Here is an 18,744-nt window from a genome sequence, read left to right on the forward strand (position 1 = left end):
CGCGTCAGACGGATCCAGGCGTCTTTAGGCAAGTCAGCACCAGCAGCGGCCGCTACGGAGAGCCGAGAGAAGTACCGGCGGGAGCACGCGAAACTCTCACCAACAGAAGGTTTGGACAGGTGAACGACACTCGTCCATCATTATCTCGGTGTTCTTGCAGTCAACTTCATCCATCGAAGAAACAATAGTAACTGCAATGCCTGAACGACCCACAACAACACCGTCATGCAAACAAGACTACAATGCAGATCCCCGGTGAAACACCCTTAGGGCATCAACTATCCATCGCCTCATGTTTCTGAGGCACAGCCCGCCACTATGCGCATGAGACAGCGCCACATGTCATGACGTTTCCACCAGTTTGGCGCAAGGTGCTGTCTCCTCCACTTGTTCCGATAATAGAAAGACGGCAGAACACCCTAGAAGATCAATGATCATCACCAAGGCAAAAGTCATGGTCAGAAAATTTACATATTAGTCCGCGAAACGAGATCGAACCGGTGGTGCTAGCCAGAGGGCGAGAAGGATACGGCCCAGTGCGGGTGAACAGTTCCTGCATCGGTTCAGCTGAAACATCGCGTACCCGCCGCGGGAACCTCCCTCTCATTTCCGATCATGCTCTGTCGATGTTCTGGGCCCACGTTCATGTTGACAACGACGCTCTTTTCAACGGTCTAGATTGATGTTGTTTCTTCATCAGCTGAAAAACAAGGCCGTTGAAATGAGAAACAGATATCAACCGGGAACGAGATTGAGCAACGTAATGATATACAGGTCGCGTGAGCGAGAATACTGCCTCGACGACTTCAGCCATAGGCCGGTCCGTAGTGACGCCGCGACGCCGTTGTGCAAGCCTAAGGCACCTGCCGCCGAATATAGTGCAGGCATAACTTATGTACATGGAAGGTAAGGCGCAAAAATGCAATTCGCCTTCGAGACGCTCATGACAACGCAGTAACAAGCACGAATGCTTTCGCCCACCCTCTAGCGCCGCGTAGCCTCAATGGCTTTCTCCAAACCGACGATCCTCAAACTCTTGCCTCGGCCAAGTTTACCGCTCATCAAGCCAGCAGCGGGGATGAGCTTGTCGTCCCAGTGTCGGAACAGAACCTTCATGTCGCGAGGTACACCTTCTAGTACGACCGTCGTCACGGGCATGAACGGACGGTCTTCCTCCGATACAGCAAGCATACCGTAGGCTTGCGCGAACATCAGAGCCGTGGAGAATGCAGGCGCTTGTGTGCGAGACAAGGGGCCAACGATACTGCGAAGGATTAGTGGACTGTGGCAGACATCTGCAATGACGAGGCAACTTACATGTACATCTCGAAGAACGCGTCAAGTACATATACGTTCTCCGGCTCCAGATCCCTCTGCGAGAAAGGCATAATCTCCTTGACCTCGGTCTTGACAGCACCGTGCGGCGTCTTGGGCGTAAGCGGCGTCTGTGGCCTCTGTTCAGCAGCGTTCCAAGACGGTCTCCGCAGCAGCGGTGCGAAAAAGGAGCTGCTCACCTGGAGTGCTTGGCCCCATCCTGCCGGTTGGCCGGTCGTTTGTTCAATCTTGTAGAGACGCACGCGGTACTTATCCGATGTGGCTTTGTAGCGCCAGTGGTCTGCTGAGCGTGGGATGGCAGGGCCCTTCGCTGGCACTTGGGAGGGAGGAAATGTGCTGTTGAGGAAGGCTTGAGGTTCGGCACCCTCGTCGATCTCGTTGTAGTCGCCCGTGGGTGCAAGGTCCATGCCCATGAGGCGAGCACCGGACACCTCCTCAGCGGAACAGCCGCGACCTTTCCATAAGTATACCTTGCCGGTCGAAGTGGAGACGAGGTAGGGAAAGGCGGAGCATAGACTCTTGAGAGAGTAGTCTACTTCATCAAAGGCGAGGTGTCCGAGATGGCGACGGCCACAAAGCATGAACTCCTTCGATCCTGGCTTTGCGCCACGTCGTGTGATGACAATACCACCCAGAGCCTCAAAGAAGTTCGGTGTCTCTTGACCTTGACGGATGACTAGAAGCGTCCCTTGGTTCTGTCGTGCATGGTTCTTTGCGAAGAGTTGCACATCTTCCAGAGTAGGTTCGGGCACACCATTGCCGGCCCATAGGTACACGTCCGTGTGTCTTCCGCCCCTTGCATCACCATAGACGTGCGTGCACAAGTACATTGAATCTTGGAACAAGATATGCTCTTCTTGCATGGGTATAGATGTAAGTCTCCCGTCACCGGTTACTTCTTGGATCTGCTTGCGTAATGTACGAATCTTCCCTGACGGACCAAGGTCAAGTGGTGGCGATTTTAGTGTGTACATGGTGTCTACGTTATCGGGAAGCTGGCCCTCAGTAACGGGCGCTTCATCAAAGAAGTCGGCGAACATCCCGTCGTGCTTTGGGATAGTTGGTGACACAATGGATGGCTCAGAGAATGGCCTGTTTGCGCTCCCTGGTGGTGACATAGGCGCGTTCTTAGGCAATTGAGGACTCGAGTCTCGCGATCGTGACGCGACAAATCCACCCAGACTACCAAGGCTGAAGCCCAGGCCAACAGGCTTCGGCTTCGGTGGCAGAGGTTTCGATTCAGTCGGTGACTGTTGGCTGGGCTGTGGCGGGTTGGGAAGGGCCTTGGTTTCTGGCTCTGATGAGCGAACCAGTCCGGCGTCTTTCATCGCAGCTTGTTCGTCCGCTTGCGTTGGTAGCTTGATGGGAGACTTCACCCTTGTTGGAGCGGGCGATGAAGACGCCGACGACCTACCCCATAGAGTGGTGGCGCTCTTGACCGAGGAAAACGTCGTCTTCTCGGGCGAGGGCTCATCCTTGGGTGGTGAGATTTCTACGTTGGGTGTTGATATTTCCCTAAGTGGCGTTGATCTAGGACTCTCCGCTGCTGGTTTTGAAGGCACTGTTTGCGGCAACGTCGGGAGTGGACGGGAGAATCGAGAATGCGATGTCGGTGTCGGTGTCGGTGATGCGGACGTTGGTGTTTCGACTGGCCTTGGTAGTGGAGACTTCATCGGCGTGGTATGCGATCCAGAGACCCGTCTTTCAAATTCTTGAGATGTTGGCTTATTCGGTACTCTTGGTGATGATGGTTTCGGTGAGTTGATAGACTCGGGCCGTGGCGTCTTTGGGGTGGCTTGAGATCCAGACACTCTGCGGTCCAACTCCAGAGACTCTGGCTTTTTGGGGAGCTCCGGAGTGGAGGCTTTTCCGAAATTTCCGGAAGAGATGCGCGATGATTTGGCAGGCGTGGCAGGCTTATCAGTCGACGACTGTCTGACCGGCGTCCTGGCTACTGGTCGCTCCTCTGATTTTCCGTTAGTCTTGGAAACCTCGGAGCTAGGAAGGACATGCTCTGGTTTCACCAAAGGAGCAACAGCAGCGGTAGGTACCTTCTCTTGAGCCTTTTCCTCAACCTTGTCCTGAGCCTTGTCCTGAGTCTTTTCCGGTCCGGCAGTCGTGGATTTCGGCGCCCTTCGCTTCGGTCCGCGGGCGCGGCCCTTGGTCATGTGTTGCAGCTCTGGGGCAGGTCCAGTCTTCTCTTCTTGCGCAGGCCTGATAGGAGACAAGTCTACCTCAGCACTTGATGTAGACTTGTTCGTCGCAAGAGGCGGTGGACCTCGAGCGAGCATACCGGCTAGTGCAGGGTTAAAGCGACCCGCGAGCTTGCCAGACATGGCTGGCTCTTTTGTCGTAGAGGATGCGGGCTGTGCTGGCTTGTCGTTCATGATAGGCCTGTTCGCAGCTAAACTTTTCCTCCTAGCCAAAGCTTCCGGTATGGGTTCTGCTTCTTTCGGGGCTCCAGCTTTTGGGTCACTGTCTGCTCGGTTCAGGCCCTTCTTCTTTGCAATAGCTTCGGGTGTTGGAGGAGATGGTTTCGATGCGCTATCAGATCGCTTCAATGCAGAGCCCTCTTCCTGGGCCTTGTCGAAGATGGTAGATTTCCTCTTGATGAGGCTCTCCCTGAACTCGTCTTTCCGGACGGTGGGCTTGGGACCACCAGTCACATTAAGCGCGGTCTTCCCTCTTGTGATGTTATCCTTGAGCACGTCAGGCGCAACATAGTTCTTGGTTTCGGCCTTTCGTAGCCGGCCAAAGACGTTCTGCAACTCATTGACCTCACCATCCTTCTTCGAATTGTCAGGAGGCGGTCGGCGTGGCTTCAGCCCGGCGCGGAAGTCCTTCTTGGGTGGGGTTTTCGGCCTCGCCGCTGGAGATCCACGGCCTGTATCTTGTGTGAATCGCGATGCTACCGGCTTGGCTTCGGTGGGCGTTGCTGGTTGTTCAGCTGTTGGCGGCGGTGATTGCGATTTGTTGGGGGTCGGAGCGGGTGCTTCTACAGCAGCCTTTTCAGGGGCGTCCTTGACGACTTCAGGCTCAGCTGCCGCTGCTGGTGTCTCAGTCGCGAGCTTAGATTCCGACTTCTTGGCGAACAAGGGCTTCGGTGCCAATACAGGTGTAGGGCTGGGAGACTGCTCCTTGACTGTCTCCATCTTCTTGGGCTCAGCGCCTTCCTCCTTCTTGGGAGACTCGGGTCTGCGAAGACCGACAGGCTTCAGTTGTATGTCCTTGATGGGCGAGGTGCGACCAGACGATGGCTCTCCGAATGGGCTGCCTTTCCCCAGGTCAACACTACTGCGCTGTTGCTTGATGCGGTTGATCTCTGCCATCCACGCAGGCTGCGCCGGCGCTGCTTGCTTCGGCTTGGGCGACTCTGGCCTGCTCAGCGCACTCTCCAGCCAAGTCGACTTTGTAGGGCTCCACCGCTTCGAGGGGCTCGGGGGCGAGAAGTCGTCGTTGAGTGCGTCCTTGTCGCTGAAGGTAGACGCGACGGACTTGGCTCGGCTGTGACGGTGAGGTAGGGCTGGCTTCACGAACTCGTCTTTGGGTGCGCTGTCTTTGTCGGCGCCCGTGATGGTCGCATTGCTGTAACTCGAGGCGGGACGCGAGGAGGACGAAGGTTCGATGGAGTTGTCTCTGCTCAGACTAGGTCGGTCGAGGCCGGAGAGTGAGCCGTAGCCTGTTATGGCACTTCCGCGGTTGCTCAGGGTAGAGTTTTGTCTGCTCAGGACTGGCGGTGTCTGGGTGCTCCACCGCTTGCTTACGCTATCGCTGCGCTTGAGCATGGCGCTTTGCACGAAGCCGCCCATGCCCTTGGTAGGCGAGGCAGATCGTTCCCGTTCGGGCGAAATCCTCCCTTGTGTCGGCGACATGGCAAGGGCGCGTGCGGCACGTTCGCTGTCCCCACCGTCGATCGAAGAGCCTTGTTCAGACGGCGGGGCGAACTTTTGGGAGTCGAGCGTTGGGAGAGGAGAGCGCCCCTTGGCGAGCGGCTCAGCGTCGCCCCCTGATACCGACGTGTTGGTGGAAAAGCGGTTGCTCAGCATGGCGCTGCCGCGTACCGAGCCGCCGCGAGAGCCGGGCGAGCTGGAGCGTATGCTTTCGGCAGGCGGGCTGCTGACCTCGGGCTCTATGGTAGACTCGCGTGACATACCCGGCAGCTGTCTCCTGCCCGACACGGAGCCTGTCTCTGACGCCGCCTCGTCCTGGTTTTTCCTGTATGCCGCTGCGCCCCTTCCACTGTCCTGTGTCTGTCGGAAGAAGGCTGGGTCCTTGGCGCCTAACGAGGCGGCGATGGAGGTTCTGGAGGGATTGGCCTCGGGCGACGAGGGCGGCTCGGGCGTGTTGCTGGCTGACGGGCGCTCGGGGGACCGCGATGCGACTGACAGCGGCCGCCGTATGCTGCCGGACTTGGGCCTCTGGTTCCACGATAGGGTGCCGGAGCGCCCCAATGCCGCGGCGCTGGTGGCGGGCTTCTTGGGCTCGGTGTCGTCGAGGGCGGAGGGCGTGGGCGAGCTCGTGAGGCGCTGCAGCGAGTCGTCGCGGGCGGCGTCTTGACTTGGCGGGCTCATGGCGGGCGTGGGCGTGCTGGCAGCCTTTTCCTGCACCATTCGGGGCGTGGCAGCTTGAGAGCGCGGGGACTGGGGCGTATATGGCTTGTCGGGGGAGATGGAGCGGGCTCGCTCTGTTTGGGTCAACAGCCGTCGTGAACTCTAACGGGCATAAAAACAAACCTGCTCTGCGCGCTAGTCGCTCGCTGCGGCCCTGTATCAGCTCCTCCTCGAGCTTCTTGACGCGCTCGGCATCTTCGCGGTCCCGCTGGTCGCCCAGCCGTTGAATCCGCTGCACAAACTCGGAAGGATCGATTTCCCTCTCGTCGGACGCCATGGTGCTTGTGGGCGACGAGAAAGGCAGGCTATCACAGGCCAATGTGCGCTACGGGAGTTATGCGCAAGGATTGAAGCTGCTCGGCAGTGAGATGAATCCCAGGCGGATCTGGGAGCTAGACGGTCGTTAAATTACTTTGACTCGGTTATGTCATTCCTAGCCAGAATGCTCGGGTATGTTTCAGATGCGATGTCGACGTAAGCCCGCGGACAGGTAGCACCAAATGAGCGAATGATGAAGAGAAGCAGCGAGATAGAGGGATGCAGGTCGTCCAGACGGCCTCGATGGCTGTTTGTTTATACCATCGACGTCCAGCTGCGGTCGGTCGACGCCAGCTCCACACTTGGGCGGTTGGAGCTTGTCATTCGACTACCGCTATACTACCCGCATCCAGCCTTTGGGCTGCCGTGCCCCTGGCACCGCGATGCATGCCGACAAGCATCAATACAAGAACAGTCGCGCCTTTGCATCCTGCACCACCCACTCCAGCCCCTCCTGCAAGTTCATTCCCGTCATGGCACTGCAGGCCATAACGTGCCATTTGTGTGTTTTGATGGCGTCGAGTCGCAGTCCCTGTACGCCGCCGTCAGCATTGGCCCGCCAACCAGGCTCAACATCTTCCTAAGCCCTCACCCACCTCGCGAATCTCGTCTTCCGTCATGGACCCCGGCACATCGCTCTTGTTTTTGAACACAAGCAGACTGGCTCCAGATAAACGCTTCTTTTGTTAGCTCGTGACGCTTGGGAGGGTTCATGCTTGTGCAAACCTCTTCCAGCAGCAACCCCGCCAATTCCTGTCGACAATCGTCTATCCGCTCGCGGTCAGTCGCATCGACAACCCAGATGAGCGTGTCAGTCTTCTCAAAATAGTTCTTCCAGTACGTCCGCAATGTCTTCTGGCCACCGACATCCCCTGTGCTATTAGTACACGCTTGTGAGGGAACAACCAGGTGCAGTACATATATTGAGTTTGTAACTGTTCCGTCAGTCTCATCAGGCGGCCAAGGTTTGTCATACGTACCCGTCATACTCAATCGTCTTGATGATGAAACCAAGCGTAGGGCTGACACTGTTCACATCCTCGTTCATGATCTTCTTCACAATGGTCGTCTTTCCCGCATTGTCAAGCCCACTGATGCAGTGAGCCTCCGATCTCGCAAAAACTCTTGGAATACGCACAGCATCAAGATTCGCATCTCCTTGTCCTTGAGACGCGCCTTTCGTAGTATTGACAGCATTTTGTGCGTTTCACTTTCCGGGTTCTGTCAGTCTGTCAGGCAGTCAGTCGAGTAAGTGTGGCGCTCGTCCCTTCATCGGCTAAACTGTTTGCGGACACTTGCATCTGACGGTATTGCATGCTAAAGCAACAACACTGTTATCACGTCGCCTTTCAGCAATCTCGGGAAATTTTCCATTTCGCCTTTCAATTTCTATCAGTAATTGTAATCTGGGAAAATGGCATAGAAAATGTCGTCTAATTATCCGTTCGTCTATTTCGTTAGATATATGTTCATTTGTTGTCTCAAGATACTGTATAACTAGGTACGTCTTGATGTCCCATTGGTAACTCTTTCCGTAATGTTCTGTCTTCATTGTGGCTGCCTGCCTTTCTCGGTAGGCACTAGCGGTAGACACGTGGGATGTGTCATGGCAAGGTAAAATTCTGTGAGGAAAGAGGTGAGGTGAAGCTGGCATGCTCTCGCCAAACCTATTAGGCAGACTCATCGCTAGAAAACCGTGACCCAGGCCTTTGCATGCTTCTACATCTCAAGGATATCTTCTTCTTCTTCTTCATCTTGGTCGCTCATTCTGCTCCCATCAGCATTGTATGGGGCCCTCTCGTTCTCTTCCGAGTCAGAAGTGTCGGAATCCTGCATCATGAGCCGCACCGCGCGTAATTGGTGCCCGCGCAGCACACTGCCTCCGCTACCTCAATTGATCGAGCTGGAAGATGATATAGTCAAGGACGCTCAGGTCGACACGAAGCTCGCCAAAGAACCCATGACTTGGCAGCAGGAAAAGGACTTCGGAAACCTCTCGGTAAGTGAAGGCGCACCTCGCTTCCCGTACCGACATCATACCGCCCCAGAGTGACGGCTTATAAGTCTTGTCACCTGCTCGATTCTTCCCACCTGCACTTCACCAACTCTTACAACACAACTAACACACACCACTAGCTTAACAAGCCTCAATCTGGCCATCATCACTGGGTGCCATTCGCAGCTGAGGAGAACGATCCCGTGCAACCAGACGACCCGGATAGCTGGCTAGCTCGGCAATCCGAATTCTCTAACGTACCCAAGCAACCGCATCGAAACGGCCGTGGTAAGGCAGCCGCTCACCACGCTAGTACCGTCGAACCTGCCAACCTTACTTCTCCAACTACACCCCGCGCCACGGACCCAGAAAATAATCTGAAGCCGCCTAACAAGAGATCCCCGCGCAACAAGAAGAAGAAAATTGCCAACAACATGGCCGGGCCATCCAACGGAAAAGCGAGTGTCTACGTCCCTCCTCACCTCCGCAACCGCAGCTCTGCCGACGGTGGAAAGGCAGACTCTGCCCATGACAGCGGTGTTGCTGTCAATGGATCGCGTTCTACGTCCAATCAGTCGAAGCTAGCGATAAACGGCAAGCCTGATCTCATCTCGTAAGTCTACCATCGCGCGCCTCGATGCCGTGACAGACGTCATACAATTCAGGTTTACTAACACGTATGCAGCAACGGTGCGAATCATCAGCAAGATTCGTCTTCTTCGTCACCAACAACCTCGCGCGGCAATGGAAAGAACGGATTGCGTGGATCTGCGATGCCTGAGCCCACCACCTACAACGGCTGGGACCAGCCCAAGGCCGAATCTCCACCCACTACCAAAGCTCCGGGAAATCCACGATGGCCTCGAGGTCCACAGCCTTACAAGAAGACAGTCTGGCCCAAGACAAAAGATATGAAGTATATACCCTCAAGCAGCGACAGTGATGGCGGTATCAGCTTCAGGTCCAACAGCAATGGAGACCCAGATTACGACATCAAGAAGCTGACAGACTGGAATGGTCACTGGCTGCCCGCCCCTGAGACATGGATTGGACGCAAAGGTCATGCAGACCGTCATTTTGGCGCCCACATAGAGCGATGGTTTAACGCAACCCCTGGCGAAGCTGAGGTCCAAGTGTACCTCCCACCTAACACGTTCACCCTCGGAAAAGAAGTTGCACCTCGCTACTGGCTAGAGGTAAAGATTGAGGGCGACAACCTTAGGGTAAACTGGCAGAAACTTGTAACAACGAAGTCCAAGCCTGAACTTGTAGACAAAAACGATCTCATCGACTACTTACCTTGGTGGGAGCTTTACGAGGATATCATCTATGAAGAGACCATCGATACCGATGGCAGCCAGGACCAGAAGCGTCTCACACACGCGTCCAGCTATCTTCACGCTCTGAAAGCTCCAGATTTTAGGGTTGACCCGGAAACGAATGAACCTCATCAATTAGCTTCCGCTGAAGCCAAAGTCCAGGCATTAAAGAAGCATAAAGAGGATAAGTATCGCAAAACGATGGCGAAACGGAACCGTCCCATACCGGAGTCAAAGGCCCCTGTTCAACCAATCGTGGACCGTCGCTTGCGCCCTGAAGCCAACATATATATTCGACCCATTCAGGCGATGGATGTGCGGGGCATCGCAGTAAGTTGAATATCCTAAACTGCATCAGAAACACATGTCCTGCTAACACCGCTTATAGGAGATCTATAACTTTTATGTTAGAGAATCCATCTTCGCGACCGAGTTCGACGAGCGCACTGTGGCTCACATCGCTGCGAGAATCACGGATATTACCAGCGCAGGCCTCCCGTACCTAGTGGCCGTCTCCAAGAGCAACCAGCACCGGGTAGACCCGGGCTATGTCAACGAAAAGATAGTCGGTTTCATCCACCTCGACGACCAATGTGGTCAGGCGACTCTATACCGCTACACATTCGAGATGGAGTTGTTTGTCCACCCAGGGTTCGTTTCGAAGGGAATCGGCAAGTGTCTCATGGATCGACTTTTGGAGATGGTTGATACCAGCTATCGCGCCCGCGGTGGCTACGAATATGTCAACAACTTCGACTATCTCAAGACAGGGCCGTCAAGAGTTGTCAAGACCATCTTGATCAACGTTCACCACGAGAATGGCGATGACTTGGATGCTGATTGGCGAGGCAAGTTTCTAAGCGCTTGCAAGTTTATCCGAGTTGGTAGACTTCCGAAGGTGGGATACAAGCATGACAAGGTCATCGACGTCTCGATATTTGCGCATCAGACCAAGGAGGATATCGATCCGAGCGCTCGTCCCACCGTAGCGGGCTGAACACGGTAGTACATGTTGCTGCCCACGACAGTAAGTGGCTCACGCTCACATAAGATATCAAACACTGACATTGCAGTTGCAAGATGACTTCGCCGTAGCGTCAACCGTTGAGAGCTCCAACCAACGCGGGACCATTGAGCGCCTCTCCTCTTGCACATTCAAAAGTGTTTCATCAAATTGTTTCTTTTTGCTTTGCGTACTGCGAATCCACGGCGGAGAATGCATCATCTTGATGATGAAGCGGGATTTGTTTCTTCCTTCTGGCCATCCGCGTGTGTCGTGGTAACACTTGCAGCAGGCGGAGTTCTGCGCACATGGACATCAATGGAAGACAGGTTCCGCGCGGTGCTCTCAGTGCCTGCTACCATGCTCATTATATCATATGTTCTTTCCTACGAAAACTAGATCTCTACTTCCACGCATGCATTCTTCGATTAGTGCAATGACCGCGGTGATGTCGTCAACTCCTTGTCGCGTACCGTACCCCACCAAAAAGAAAGGGAGCGCGTCAAACCTCCCCACCCATGACAAGTGACGTCACAACCACCCCGAAGCTTGGAAACGCGCCGCGCCGCGTAACCTGCGCAACTAACATAAAGCCGTTGCGCTCAGGACCCTTAGGCAACTAACTCCATAAACTCCTAGCTCCTACCGCATTTCACATTCTTGAAATAAACAATCAACAAACCTACATAATCCAAGCCACGAGAAACTCAAGAGCCGACATCGTTCATCATGTCAGACAAGGAAGAGCCGCAGCAACAGCACATCCAGACTGAGCCCCAGAATGACGAGCAAGAGGAGAAGAAGGGCTCTGGTGGTCTTTTGAGCAAAGTTGGAGACCCCATTGGTACGTCTCCTTCCCACCCTCCATCCTCATTATCCCCATCACCACCACCACTACCACCACACTCCCCATCACCCATCCAACCCTCCTCTAACAACCACACCACAATAGGCAACGTCCTAGGCACAGCCCTCCGCCCCCTCGGCGCGCCCCTCGAAAAAGGCGTAACAGGCCCCCTCGGCAACGCCCTCGGCGGCACCACGCGCCCGGCTCTCGGTCCCCTCATGGGCCACGAAGAAGAAAAGTCTGAGCTGCTAGGCGGCCAGAACAAGGATAGCTATGAGAGTAAGCCGGAGAGTATTGCGGGGAAGGAGCAGACGGGGCAGAATCCGCTGGGTCTGGATCAGACGGGGCGGTGGGGGTTCCAGGATGAGGAGGGGGGGAAGAAATGAGGAGGTGTGGGAGAGGGGTAGGGGAAGGATAGTAAGGGGTGGGATTCAAGTTTTTCGATGTTGTTATTAGTAGAGAATTGTATGGGTATATTTCCTAGAGATCGCCAAAACTCCACAGGTGTAGTGCTTGAGCGTTAGAACATCTCGCTCATCCCGCTCTCGCCCAAGACACCCTCTTCGTATAGGCTCTGCTCCCGCTCTTCGCCTTCTCGCTCATCATGTATATCTTCCCTCCCCCCTTTCCCTCTAAATGTATCATCAAGCCCCTGTACCGTCCCTACACTATCCCCAAACCCATCTTCCTCCATCCTTTCTTCCTCCCTATTGTCGCCGTTCAACTCAGGTATTGGCGTCCGTCCGGTGAGTATATCGAACAGACTGTCGTCCGACTCCTCCTGCTCATCCTCATCATCACGCTCGAAGCGCAAGATCCTATCTTTGCCCTCTGGCCACACCAGTACGTGTGCCTGCTGATGACCGAACACGAGTGCGGGTTTCTTGTCTGGCGAGGTGAAGAGCCAGATTGTGGACCAACGGGGTGGTGCTGAGCCTGCTGGTTTGCTGATCTGAGAGGATAGGGTGAGGATAGCTGGGGGGTGTTGAAAAGAGGATTGGTGGGCGGATGTGGAATGCGAAGTGGAGGATGACGGTGAGTGAGAGGTCGCGGCTGTGTAAAGGTATATGGTGGGTTCGTCTTGGGTCGTTTGGATGAGCAGACGGTTTGGATCAGTGGGGTGCCAGAGCAGGTTCTTAACTGGACTGTATTGGATTATTATGCACCGAGGTCGAAGCACGGTTAGATCCCAGATCCAGACTGTGCAGGGTGTGCTATCGTCCCGTGTGGCACATAGCGTGCCGTCTGCGTTGAAAGTCAACATGCCGATACCCTGCTTCATGAGTCCGGTTTCGTTCTTCTCTAAGGCTGCTTTTGGAGGTGTGACAGGCTGCTGCGAGGTTGTGAAGCTGCGGTTGCCCTGGCTGTCGACATGTTCGCCGTATACGGGTGCGCTGGGCACATCGATGACGGGTGTGTGATCCAGGAAAACAACCGGGGCGAAGGTTCGTGTAGAGAGGATACGGACGCGACGGTCCCAGCCACCGACAGCTAGACATTCGTTCCCAGGCACCCATTCAAGCGTCTTGATACCCAAGCCTTCCACATCCCACTCGCTGACGTTGTCTGAGGGTTCGCGGGTCATGGCGCGATACAAATGACCATCGGCTGTGTAGATGTGTAGTTTGTAGCCAGCAGAGGCTGCGTCCCAGACTGCCAGCCAGCGACCGTCGCGACTCCATCTCAGCCCTGCCGCATCGCTTGTCGTAAGTTCAACGCGATTGATGACCTTGTATGTGCCTGGAGCCAGGAGCAGCAGGATATCAGCGCCTGCTGCACGACATAGCAGTGCCAGAACGCCGCCTCTTCGTCTTCCACCTCTTGAGTCTGTATCTTCGCCCGGCCGATAACCCCAGCCCTTTCCGTCTTTGCCTACAAATTTCGGGTCGCGTATTTCTACGGCCCTGCCTGTCTTGAGACACCATATCTTGGCACACGCGGTGAAGTCGCTCCAGACAATGACTTCATCCTCGTTTGCGCCAAACTCGGCATGAACGTTCTTGCCCATGCCACCCGAGCCATTGCTGATCACAGCGTTCCACTTCTCGTCGCGAAGATCGTATACGCGCGTTGTATCGTCATCGGAAATGAGGACGCGGTTCGAGCATGGCCGCGGTGTGCGTGAGGATCGACGGGGTGGTGTCGAGTTGGGTGAGGGTCGCGACGTGGACGAGGTCAGCGGTGGTAGGGTAGGCGCTGACCAGGCGATTCTCGAGTTTCTAAGATCATGACTTGAAGGTATCGCTATACTCCGCACGATTTCCAACGTGGTAAGACAGCGTATCTGCAAGCGCGCGCCATTGAGGCATGCGACGTGTGTCGCGGTCGGTGATGGGACGGAGGCATTAGTCGCTGGCACTGATCAGTAACTGCCGAGGCTTAGGACCTTCGCGTTCATGCTCACACTTGAATTGCGGGGTTACGACGATGTCTTCCATCGTCAAAACTGTCTTATCAAGCATGCGACGAGAATGTTTGGATTCGGTAAACAAGGGCAGGTGCGGATGCGGCCAATGGGAGTCCAAAGACGCCGCAATTAGCGTGGTTTCGGGCCTCGAAGCTCAGTGCTGCGGGCGGTCAAATAGCGAAGTCCCACACGTTCACTCACGCGCTCAGAAAGCAAGACCTCTTTCATGATACAGGAGGATTTGTTTTTATTCCAATCATAACCGTAACAGCAACGAGGGTATCGGCATGCACTCCAAGTCGACTAAGAAACGCTCCAAAACACGCCATCAGTCGTCCTGGGTATACTTTAGATGTAGTAGATCCAATCTCAGAACCCAATCATACTGTGTAGAAGTGGAAAAGGAAATAAACCAAACGCTTGCTTGCTAGATCGCTCAATCCAAATCGTCCAACTTCATTATCATTGTCGCATCAGGGCCCCTCATGTCTGGTACACTGGCGCCTTGATCAAGATGCTCTTGCCGCGAATCTGTACAAAGACACCAGCGGACATGCGCACACGTGGTGGCGGCGCTTCGTCCTTTGGTCCACCAGAGCTACCCGGCGGATGTTGCGTAAGACTTTGCTGGCTGCCACCTTGACCAAGCGACGATTCCCGCTTGCCCAGAGTAGCAGGAGATGCCGTCGGCTTCTTTGACCCACCAAAACCGAACATGCCGCGCTTCTTATCTTCTCTTGGTGGTTGGCTTCCCTGTAGCTGTGCTTGCTCCTGTTCCACTAACGACATGTTGTCATCAGGTCTGGAAGCCATGCTTCTGATCGAAGCTCTGTCGGCATCGTCCCGCTCCACGATGGGTGCCGTCAGCGCGGGGATACCGGACTCAATCTTCATGAAATCGGGAACGATGCTATGATCAGGATAAAAGTACTCGATGTGTACTTCACGGCTTTCAAGGGGCAAATGTTGTGCGATGCTAATGGCGAGTTCGATGATCATAGGCACACCTCCATTGAGATCTGGAGGCGCAGGGTCATTCAAGTGCATTTGGAGAAACGCAATAAGCTTCTCGTTAAGTGTCTCAGTGAGAGCCTCGCGATTGGCTGTGGCCTGTGGAGCTCTCAAAGTGTCCGCAAGGCCCTCCAGTGTGGCCAGCCGCCAGTTGATAATCTTCGCAGCGAGCGTGTCTTCATCCTCGGCGCTATGACACGGCGGCGAGAACTTGCGGATGTTGGAGACGATTGACTGCAGTTGCGTCGAAAAGCCCGGCTCGAGGTCTGGGTGGAAGTACTTTTCGAATATATTCTCCACCAGCCACTGCGAGATGACAGCGCGGCCGATAGCCGTCATTTCTTGCTTGCCTGTCTCGACAGCTGTCTTGTTGACCACCTTGTGTAGCCACGTAGGTATACTCTTCCAGTCTTTGCGAATTGAGAAGGACAGCTGTGCTATCAATCCGTCCAATCGATTGAAGCGTGTTGCATATTCGCTGTCATCCCAGGATGTACGAGACAAAGACAAACGCTGGTTTGCGAGGGTGTTCTGTAGCTGATGGACCTGTGATTGCTGCTCGAAAAAGTATCGCTTGACCTTTTGGTACTTTTCGCCTGTATTGTGTTAGATGCAATCGGCTCGTCCAAAGAGAATGAACTCACGCAAGACATCGTGCTCTTTTTGTAGCTTCTCGATTTCCTCCTCTGACATATCGGCGACAGAAGTCCTGGGCGGTGGCGTTGCCCGTCCCATTTCTGAGACCTGTTGGGGTTGCTTCTCACCGCGGTATGGCTGTCCTTGCGAAGCTGTTGGAACGACGTTAGCGTCGAATGTTGCCAGGCCCGGCGACACAGGCGGCTGACCGTGGGGCTGACCTTGAGCGGGAGGCTGTGAAAGCATGGACGACTCTCGCGACGGTGCGCCCGGCTGTGGTTGGCTGCCATCGTTCGCTTTCCTGATGGTGTTCCTAGCACTGCTCTGAGCACTCGGCGCCATGCTGTCGTGCGCGTGTGGGGGTGTTATGTTGGGCGGTAGTAGATCGGACGACTGGGGATGCTGCGCGTCGTAGGTCTGGTGGGACGGCGGCTGGAGAGGAGACGGCGGGGCGAGCTGGTGGGACGAAGGGGGGCGGCGCTGCGACTCGATCGACTGGACCTCTTGCGCGATCTGAGGATGCTGGCGAGACGCCTGTGGGGGCTGCAGGTCAATCTGCTGCTGCGAGGCTGGCCGGCCAGGTTGAGGCTGTTGCTGCTGGTCTTGATGAGGCTGAAGCTGCGACGCAAACTGCTGCGGATAAAGCGTGTTTTGCGGCGCGTTGTCTAGCGGCGAATGGCCCTGGGCCTGGAGTTTAGCTTGCTGCTGTTGGTACAGGTAGTAGGTTTGCTGGATGTCTTGCGAGACTGGGCCACCTTGCCCGTGCAGCTGAGCGTTCTGGAGCAGAGGGCTTGGCACGGTTTGAGGGTTGAAGGCCTGGTAGTCGCCCGAGGCTTGTGGGTGCTGGACAGCTGGCTGGTAGCTCTGGTACTGCTGTTGCTGTTGCTGGTGCCGTGGCTGCTGGAGACCCTGGCCCTGGTGTTGCTCAGGGCTGTATTGGTCTACCCCGCCTTGGGTCGAATAGCTTCCCTCCGTGCTTACCCTGTCAAGTGGGGGCCGATTGTACGGCTGCTGCAGCTGTTCCTGACGCGGCTGCGGCGCAAACTGCTGAGGCTGCGGCAGGTTCTGTTGGTACTGGATGTCCTTGGGCGGTACCTGGGGCGTATCGTCTTTCTGCAGGAAGGGGTCGAGGTTGTCTTCGTCCTGCTCGTTCGAAGCGGGCAGATGAGAAGTCGACCCTTGGTGCTGGTGCCACTGCTGCACGCGGCTCTCTTCCTGCGCCTGATACTCCTGCGCGCGGGGGTCGCTCTTCCGGACTGACTGTCGTCTGCCCAGGCCGTTCTTCTGTGCTTTGGCTTCCTGGTCTTTGTGCCCTTTGACTCCGGCTGCAATGCGACTGCGCAGCGATGGCTTCTTGGCTTCTGGCGTGTATGCAGAAGGCGCAGGCTGGGGCTGATAGGGGCCGCGATGAGGCGATTCAGCACCAGACACTGGCGCGGGGCCGGGTTGTTGCTGGTAAACCTGCGACGGCGACGACTGACCCAGAGGGAGATGGGCACTCAACCTGTGACTCGTCGTACGCTGAGGAAACTGCTCTCTATATTGGCCCTGTAGCGGAGCGCCCGCCGAGACCTGCTGTTGTTGCACAGAAGGCTGCTGAGCCTGTACAGGCGCCTGCTGGCTGTCTGAAGTATGGTATCGCTGCGCGGCGACGTGCTCGTTCACTGCCAGCGCTTGCCCGTCAGCGGCGCCGGCGATTGGGCGCCCAAATGCTTCCTTACCAGGTGGTACGGGCGAATGCTGCCCTGACGAGGAAATGTCGACAGATTGGTGCGACCGATTCGACTTGGTCCATGGAAAGTTAGGCATCGCAGTGTTGACAGCTTCAAGCTCCGCCTCAGAGCAGGTTGTCGATGGCGGGGCGGAGACGATGCGCTCAGCTAATAATAAAACGAGACTGAGCAACCATAGACTATACCCGGGTAAGACTGCATCGCGCGGTTGGACAGCTTTCCTCAAGTACAATGCATCGAGCTACATAGATGCACGGCGTAGGTGATCAGCCCAAGCCGCCGCACGTGCAGGCATGCGGAACTAATGGAATGACATGGAGAAGGCAAGACCAGTCCCGGTGCAGCTAACACCGGACCAAGTTGCTGATATCGCGAGCCGTGGCAGTGCTGCTATTGCCAATTTCCTGCCAGCCTGCCTCTAACGCTTTCTGCTGTTCGACCTCCCCGTTCTGTGCCTGCACTCCCGCATCCCAGTGACACAAGGCGACGACAGCAAAAGTCGCTGGATCCAGATACATACACTGTGCCCATAGCCCGGCGGATGGAACCTGCAAACAAGAACGCCAAGTGGGGACAGCAGCTGTTAGTCTAGGCGGCGTTGCAAGCCCTCCTCTGCTCAACGTGCCTGAAGCTGCAGCCGCCCCTGCGTATCGCCTGGGGTATGCAAACTATACATATCGCGTCTCATTATTGTACACTGAATGTTTTGCTTTTCTTGTGCCATCGTGACATCTGCGACGTGTTCGAAGAGCTCAATGCCCAGAGTGGCAGATTGCATCATCACCATTACGGACTATCTCAAAGCGAGCGGATCTGCATACGAGCCAGATGTGCATCATCTCGCTCATGTTCCCTCAGCTCCGTAAAATGTCATAGGGCTATTTTTGGCGTCTGACATGTGCTAGCCGCGTTGGACTAGCTTGCCTATCGTTTCGGTTCTGATGCCTGTGTAAGGTTTCCTAAGCTTCCACGTTACACCACTTTCACACAAATCTCAACACAAGGCTGAGGTCTCGAAAAGCTGACCATCAGCCACTTCATGCACGCAATATAGCCAAATACAATTGTCGGTCTCTCCGACACCTCACCGGCATTGACCGGACAACAAACGACGCGAACGTATGCCGGTGAGGCGGTTATGCACGCCTCCTTGGAGGTGCGTGGGGACTACTGTATGCGCAAGTGCGGCGCTGCCAGGAACGATCTCTGTATGAGACACTATTACGCGCTTCTCTTCTCGATCGTACTTCTAGTATTGATGCAATACCGAATCATCTCGCAAGAGTGTCTGCTAGGAGCTCACTCAGACCATAGGTAAAGCGAACCCCGATATTCGCACGCCCGCGAGTTGGGTATTACCGCAATACTTCTCAACAAGAGCAGATTCGCATGTCGGTACCGTATGGATTGCGGAAGTTGTAGGTAGCTCGTCGTCACGGATCATCGCGCTACCACTGAATGACAACCAAAATGTAGCCTTGTGATCTCGCACAAAGCGTCTATAGGCAAACTTTGACTACGATTGAGTG

The 18,744-nt window shown here is 55.3% G+C and overlaps 6 protein-coding genes across 6 annotated transcripts; 2 read left to right on the plus strand and 4 right to left on the minus strand.

The window, feature by feature from the left end:
* Positions 1 to 984: 984 nt before the first annotated feature.
* Positions 985 to 6,222, minus strand: J4E86_009511 (uncharacterized protein; the record flags this gene model as incomplete). Its single annotated transcript, XM_051450016.1, has 3 exons — positions 985 to 1,264; positions 1,318 to 6,019; positions 6,069 to 6,222. 3 exons carry the CDS (start codon positions 6,220 to 6,222, stop codon positions 985 to 987), a joined length of 5,136 nt encoding a protein of 1,711 aa, XP_051298861.1.
* A 610-nt stretch (positions 6,223 to 6,832) lies between these two features.
* On the minus strand, positions 6,833 to 7,460 carry ARL2 (ADP-ribosylation factor-like protein 2; the record flags this gene model as incomplete). The annotated part of the gene is made up of 4 exons (XM_051450017.1): positions 6,833 to 6,940; positions 6,990 to 7,140; positions 7,244 to 7,354; positions 7,402 to 7,460. 4 exons carry the CDS (start codon positions 7,458 to 7,460, stop codon positions 6,833 to 6,835), a joined length of 429 nt encoding a protein of 142 aa, XP_051298862.1.
* A 640-nt stretch (positions 7,461 to 8,100) lies between these two features.
* Positions 8,101 to 10,575, plus strand: J4E86_009513 (uncharacterized protein; the record flags this gene model as incomplete). Its single annotated transcript, XM_051450018.1, has 4 exons — positions 8,101 to 8,262; positions 8,400 to 8,872; positions 8,945 to 9,908; positions 9,967 to 10,575. The coding sequence occupies 4 exons, from the start codon at positions 8,101 to 8,103 to the stop codon at positions 10,573 to 10,575; spliced, it is 2,208 nt and encodes a 735-aa protein (XP_051298863.1).
* A 735-nt stretch (positions 10,576 to 11,310) lies between these two features.
* Positions 11,311 to 11,814, plus strand: J4E86_009514 (uncharacterized protein; the record flags this gene model as incomplete). Its single annotated transcript, XM_051450019.1, has 2 exons — positions 11,311 to 11,425; positions 11,534 to 11,814. The coding sequence occupies 2 exons, from the start codon at positions 11,311 to 11,313 to the stop codon at positions 11,812 to 11,814; spliced, it is 396 nt and encodes a 131-aa protein (XP_051298864.1).
* A 134-nt stretch (positions 11,815 to 11,948) lies between these two features.
* Positions 11,949 to 13,866, minus strand: J4E86_009515 (uncharacterized protein; the record flags this gene model as incomplete). Its single annotated transcript, XM_051450020.1, has 2 exons — positions 11,949 to 13,624; positions 13,833 to 13,866. The coding sequence occupies 2 exons, from the start codon at positions 13,864 to 13,866 to the stop codon at positions 11,949 to 11,951; spliced, it is 1,710 nt and encodes a 569-aa protein (XP_051298865.1).
* Positions 13,867 to 14,318: 452 nt separating this feature from the next.
* J4E86_009516 (uncharacterized protein) lies at positions 14,319 to 17,291 on the minus strand (the record flags this gene model as incomplete). Its single annotated transcript, XM_051450021.1, has 2 exons — positions 14,319 to 15,442; positions 15,491 to 17,291. 2 exons carry the CDS (start codon positions 17,289 to 17,291, stop codon positions 14,319 to 14,321), a joined length of 2,925 nt encoding a protein of 974 aa, XP_051298866.1.
* Between the last annotated feature and the right edge of the window lie 1,453 nt (positions 17,292 to 18,744).

The sequence above is a fragment of the Alternaria arbusti genome (genome assembly GCF_024043155.1).
Source record: "Alternaria arbusti strain BMP 1465 chromosome Unknown scaffold_17, whole genome shotgun sequence".
Lineage (NCBI taxonomy): Eukaryota > Fungi > Ascomycota > Dothideomycetes > Pleosporales > Pleosporaceae > Alternaria > Alternaria arbusti.